Source organism: Copadichromis virginalis, linkage group LG10 (genome assembly GCF_057382275.1).
Source record: "Copadichromis virginalis isolate Kocher_CV1m ecotype Utaka linkage group LG10, C_Virginalis_male_GT1.1, whole genome shotgun sequence".
Taxonomy (NCBI): Eukaryota; Metazoa; Chordata; class Actinopteri; order Cichliformes; family Cichlidae; genus Copadichromis; species Copadichromis virginalis.
In genome coordinates this window covers 12,148,387-12,154,386 of record NC_140627.1, presented here as the reverse complement: position 1 = coordinate 12,154,386, position 6,000 = coordinate 12,148,387, and the positions used below count along the sequence as shown (strand labels likewise).

Sequence of the window (6,000 nt, the reverse complement as noted above, 5' to 3'; positions counted from 1 at the left end):
CTTCGTTACTTTACCAAGATGACAATCACACCGCAGCTATTTGTGTCCTTCTGTACTGGGTGTTTCAAAACTCCTCCTTTTAACTTGACATCCACCCAGTCAGTCTTGTTGATCGCAGTACGCCTCATTTTGAAGAACTCCCTGTGAAAGGGTTATACTATCATGTCCAGGCAGGAAAAGTTAAGAAAATGCAGACTCACGGAAACAAAATTCTGAACTTAAGTACAGCTTTAATGCTGGACGGCAAACAGAAAAATGTTCTGAACTAGAATACAAAATCTGCCCGCTCGGCACGCTGCCAGACAGGCAGGTCATTACCTTATTTTGAATGTTCAATGTCAGCACACACAGTTTGAAAAAAAACTCTACTATAAAACATTTTGGAATAACATGTGGCTTAATTTTATGCCACATTCTTTATTTATGGGAAACAAAGACGGTCGAGAGATATCACTTAGACAAAAACTAAAATAGCACTGGCTTTGAGTACTGTATTAAATCATCTACAGTAATCACAATTCACTATTGATATTATTTACACAGTCCCAACGCCAATATGGCTGCACCACCAAAAAACACACAGAATAAAAGAAACTGTAATTCAATGAAGAAAAAAAAAAAAAAAAAGGGAAAGTCATATATAATTAAAGAAAAAAACAAAAATCAACCATCACATTACAAACACAAGCTGCTGCATCTAAACTGCTAAAGCAAGTTAAGGCCAATGACTGACCCATCTACTATTGGGACACATACAGTTTACTTAATACTGTGATTTAACACAATATTAAGTAATATAATAAACTAACAACCAACTTGTACTTTTTCATGCTAAAATGTAATTACTGAGGCACATTACCATCCCAGCCCACCGATAAGGCCTGGCCTACAAATTTGGAAAACACTGCACAACTATAAAAGTAAATGATAATTTTTTAATTTTAATTTTGGAAAAATAACATTTACCTGAATTTTTGTGCTGCCACTTTGGATTCTTCAAGCTCTCTTTTGTTGCGTGCTGGATCAACAAGGTAAAGACAGCTGTCTGCTTTACTTAGGTACTGTAACAGAAAAGATAATACAATTAATTCTCTAGCCAGTAATTACAGATAAAAATATGTCTTTTATCATGCTTGAGAGGTTTGAATAAAACTAGTTTGATCAGTTATTACAGCTGATTGTTAAAATGAGCCCAGGAAAAGCAGTTATAAAAGATATTATTACATCAATCCCTATTACAATAAGTCAAGGTGATTTACAGATTCCATTTGCTATTATCTTATTTGTCCACACAAGATTTACTACAGTCGAATACCGTAAATTTCAGTTTTTAATGGAAAATGATAGGAAACAATTAGCATTACAGTATACTGGCATTTGACGCGCAGGACTTCATAGTGGGAGATCAAAGACACCACAAATCTGGGTTTGATGAATCCATTTGTCTCACAAAGTAAAAAAGGTTTCCAGGGATGAAATTTTATGGCACTAACAGTACATAATTTGAAAAACAAAACCCTAATTATTCCATAATATTGCGTTTTTTTTTAATTCAAAATATGAATTTTCTGGAGGAAAATTTGTGTTAGTACTAACCAGGAACTTCCAGTGAACATTTCCAACGTTCACAAACGAAACAATTGCCTGGTAGTTGTCAAAGTTGACCTGTTAACAAAGCATTAACACAATGTAAAATACAAATATATTTATATTGAAATATGTATATGTATTTATTACCTTTGACAAACAGTGCCTCCTCATCATTTCTCTTTTCCCGAACAGGATGACACCGGCAGTGTAGTGGTTCAGTATGTATACCTTACTGCCCAAATCCAACTTTCTGGCAATTTCATGCAGGGCGCACTCTATGATCTTGTACAAAAAAAACATTGAATAATGAAGAGAGGTCAACTTAAACTGCTAATTATGTTACATTTTAGAAAATATGTAATCCATGATTAATTAATAATGTAGTGCTATCAATGTAAGAATTTTACTCTCTAAAGCACTCAAACGCACTTTCATTTTCATTGATTGGCTGACTGATTTTATATGTGATTTTCTCTATCAAAATATAGCTAGTTTATGTCAAACATTACAAAAGGAAAGAATATATTGAGCTAACAGTATAATAACAGTAACTCAAATAAACACTATATAAAACCAAAGTACACAGAAGACAAATTATGAAAATACAACAAAGCAGATATCGAGGCAGAAGGTTTATATCAACCGAAGACCACACTGTGGGTGACTCCTGTCAGCCATGAACAGGAGATTGAAGCAACATTTTGTGCTTATTAACGTTTCACATTTTAATAAAAACAGATTTAAAAAACAATATACTCCAATAAATATCAAAGTTACAATATCACAGAACATTATTAAATCCTTTAGTTGTGTTTTCATGGAAAATCTGGATAACAAAATGTGACTCAAGACTGAAAGTTCGTCTTAGACAATTTCACTTTTTTAAATAATTTGATAGATATTTTTTAATTTTTTACGGCTATTTATTTATTTTAAATTAAAGCAATGCTGGTCATTACGCATGAAAGTTAGCGATCTGGAGCTGTGACTGACAACAGTATAAAACCTTTTAAGATTCAAGTGCATCAGCACAGTAACAAATCCATTTAAGACTAAAGCATGTATAAACAATAGCTCTGTCTATAAAAACATTCCAACTGTGTAACGTGGATGCTAAAATGTGTTGTTGATATGGGAACAGCATTAAGATCAGTGATGTTTTTGCTCTATGAATAGCAATAAACCAAAACAAACACCAGGAAATTAAATTTTTGGTTTGAAAGGTTATGTAACACAGTAATTAAAATACAGCTTCATTTATTTTGTAGTCTGTCTTTTCCACGTACCTCGCCTGTTAACCATTGATGAGGTTCCAGTGATTTCAGCTCGCTGTGGTGAACTATAAAGTTGTTCCCTTTTATTTGTGATGGAATCACAGCAACAACAATTTCGGTTTCCTGTCTTTTCCACAGTGCAGTGACCTATGGGCAACATAAACAGTGTATTTGTATTTGTGGCACAAGAGTAAGTAATGCTTTTGACATTGTCAAAAAAGTACACAAATAACTCCAGATGTACCGCATCTTACAAAATGTACATTTGCATACTGACTCATGGGCATTTATTAGTGGTCTTTGATGAGTCGTTCTTGATCAATGGTCATACCAATTTGCATAGTTATGATGAAGCAACTCACCCCGCAACTGATCATTACTTCAGTTTGCTGGTTTAACTTAGAATGATAATGTTCTCTTTATAATTTGGGGGAAAACTGCAGTAAGATTAGACTGAAGAAGTCACTTGGATGATTGACGAAACTTTTCTCCCACTGAAAAAGCTACGTCCAGATGAATGGAATCAAGTTTTTCAGTTTGACATAAAAAGGATGATTGACAATTCATCAAGACATATAAATGACTATGTGTTATACCATTATAGAGACCTAATACATTTTTTATGACAAGTTAAGTATTTATTGAAAAGTTGTTTGATGTGCACAAGATTGTTACTTTCAAATTTAATTTGTGAATACTAATAACTCAATTTGACATCAGTCTACCTACCACAATCAATAATTAATTAGCTTGGAAAAGCTGTAAAAAGGATGAATAGTTTAAAGGGAACAGAAAAAGTTTTCATCATAACAGAATACATAAGCCTTAGTTTTGCACAAAAATTTCAAACATAAAAATTCACATTGTAAGCGCCAGACGTCTGCTTTATATTTTTATTTACGATTGAGTTCATGTTTGTTTTATAATTCATAGATTCATTACATAAGTCATCTTTTCAGGATTAATAAATGTGAAAATATATGTGTTTACATAAAGTAATTTTAAGTCACTGTTTTGGGATTGGAACCTAAAAGGGGGTACCTCTCACTAAGTATGTAAGTGCAATAGTAGCATGAAACCCTGTGTGAGTGTGTGAGAGGGAAGGGGAGGAGCATGGACATAGAGGTTAGGAGTCTCACGGTTTTCTGACCGTGTGCACAGCTAGTTATGGATAACTGCTATTTTTTGGAACTTCAATGAACTGGAGTTCATTGTTACATCTTCAGTTTGTAATAAATAAACAGTCTTCAAATCATAATGCAACTGGAAGCATTTCTTTTGGAAACCAGGAACACGCGTCAGCCATAGACTCTCCTTTTTTGAACTTGGTTTATTGGAAATTACCCTACACACATGTTATTCTCATGTAACCCTCTGCATGTTTCCGAACTGTGCCTGAATGACATAGCAGCAACTCTAGTGATCATGATGTTATGACTTTTTGTTGTGATTTCATTGAAGCTAAAGACAGTATAATACACATTGAGTTACCTGTAATTTATCCAATGTGTTGCCCTTTTCCTCCTGTACTTTTCTGGAGGTGTTTCGCACATCGCATCGTTCTATATCGTCTGTGCTCTATCATAAATTAAAACACATTACCATTTAAATATTGTTTAATATGTGTGGTGTGCTACTATATTCTAATTCACTGTTTTAAAGTGTAATTTTTGCCTTGCATTTAATATTTTCAAATTGATATAAATCAAAAATACATTACCATAATTAAAACCTTAATATCACAAAAACCATGATCACCTGACTTATGGAAGTTGGAGTTGGATCCTCATTCTGATTTCCTTGTCCTTCACTGTTTGGAAATGGGTCCTTCAACAGTTCTTTGCACGTCCTCTCCAGTTCCTTTGCATTTTTTTCCTCCTTGTCCACAAGATTTATTGTAAATGGTGCTGATTTTTTTAGTCTTATTTTTTACATGGTCATAGATTGTTTGAACAATCACATCAGCACATTCCCTGGCAGGAAAGTTGTATATTCCTGAACTTACTGCTGGAATTGCAATAGAACACATTTTGTGCTCCTCGGCCTTTTGCAAAACACTGATTATGGCCTGTCGCAACATTGGTTTTGCTTGTGTGACATCTTTGGCTGATGGTTTGCTTTGCAGACATGGTCCCACTACGTGAATAATTTTTTGGCAAGACGGGTTCCCAGCACTTGTTACAATAGCTTCTCCAGTCTGCAGAGGTCCGTTTTCTGCTATGTAATTATTGCTCTCTTTCTGTATTTTTGTCCCACCACATTCTGAGATCGCCAATGCCAGCCCACCACATGTTGTAACATGGTATTTGCTGCATTGACAACAGCGTCCACTTGAAACTTGCAGAGATCAGCAATCCACACTGAAATGTTTACATCTTGCGTGAGATGTGCTGACATTATCCTTTTTTGTGTTGCTGCTTGTTCTTCTTCATCCTTGTGAGAAAATTTTAAAAATGAAAAACAAAAAAATTTAAATAACAAAGTAAATATAGAATTCATAACATTATAAAAAATTTAAGAAAGATGAATACAGAGATTGTAATAAACATATTCAAGGTCAAGTATAGCTCAACAACAATGTATTTCAAAATTAGATTAGGCAAAACTACTATAGATGCCAGCCATCCTTTCTTTGTATTACCTGCTGTATTAGAAAGCATGAACTAGTGCTATTAGATCCAAATTTTCATTGTTCTCACATAATAACATTAAAATTTAAAAACACACACTCACATATTTATCTCTTTCTCTCTTTCTCTCTTTTTTTTTTTTTTTTTTTTTTTTTTTTTTTTTTTTCCCGGTCATGTTATGTTTACCTGTCAAAGGCTTGTTACAAACTATGAAACACATTGTGCAGACTTCTGGATGTTAGAAGAAAACGAATACTGCTCATGAATGAGACTAAAGGCAGGAAGGTGTCCTTTAAAACTAAACATGTTAATAGGACCTCCCTATTTATATCATAGTTTATGATATAGCATGTGTATTTCAGTAATAGCCTGCTGAGGCCACTATACGTGCTGGCCTCATATCAAATGTGAAGGCAGACTGAGTCTATGTTTGACGTTTGTTTATATCTAATCTTCCTTTTCAAACATTTAAACAGCAGCGAGTCTGCAGCTGAGGGAATACAAAT

At 33.9% G+C, this 6,000-nt stretch overlaps 1 protein-coding gene and 1 long non-coding RNA gene across 2 annotated transcripts in view; one reads left to right on the top strand and one right to left on the bottom strand.

Moving 5' to 3' along the window:
* LOC146699910 (uncharacterized) overlaps window positions 1-2,016 on the bottom strand; it is a 3,163-nt gene extending 1,147 nt beyond the window's left edge. Inside the window, exons 1-4 of the mRNA XM_085469839.1 lie at window positions 1,738-2,016; window positions 1,597-1,665; window positions 967-1,061; window positions 15-141 (exon numbers count right to left, since the gene is read on the bottom strand). Coding sequence (XP_085325965.1) covers window positions 15-141; window positions 967-1,061; window positions 1,597-1,665; window positions 1,738-1,890 — 444 coding nt within the window. The 5' untranslated portion in view covers window positions 1,891-2,016. The remainder of the gene's footprint in view (window positions 1-14; window positions 142-966; window positions 1,062-1,596; window positions 1,666-1,737) is intronic.
* The window catches only part of LOC146699906 (uncharacterized), a 38,383-nt gene that overhangs the window by 2,510 nt on the left and 29,873 nt on the right, over window positions 1-6,000 (top strand). The window lies entirely within an intron of this gene.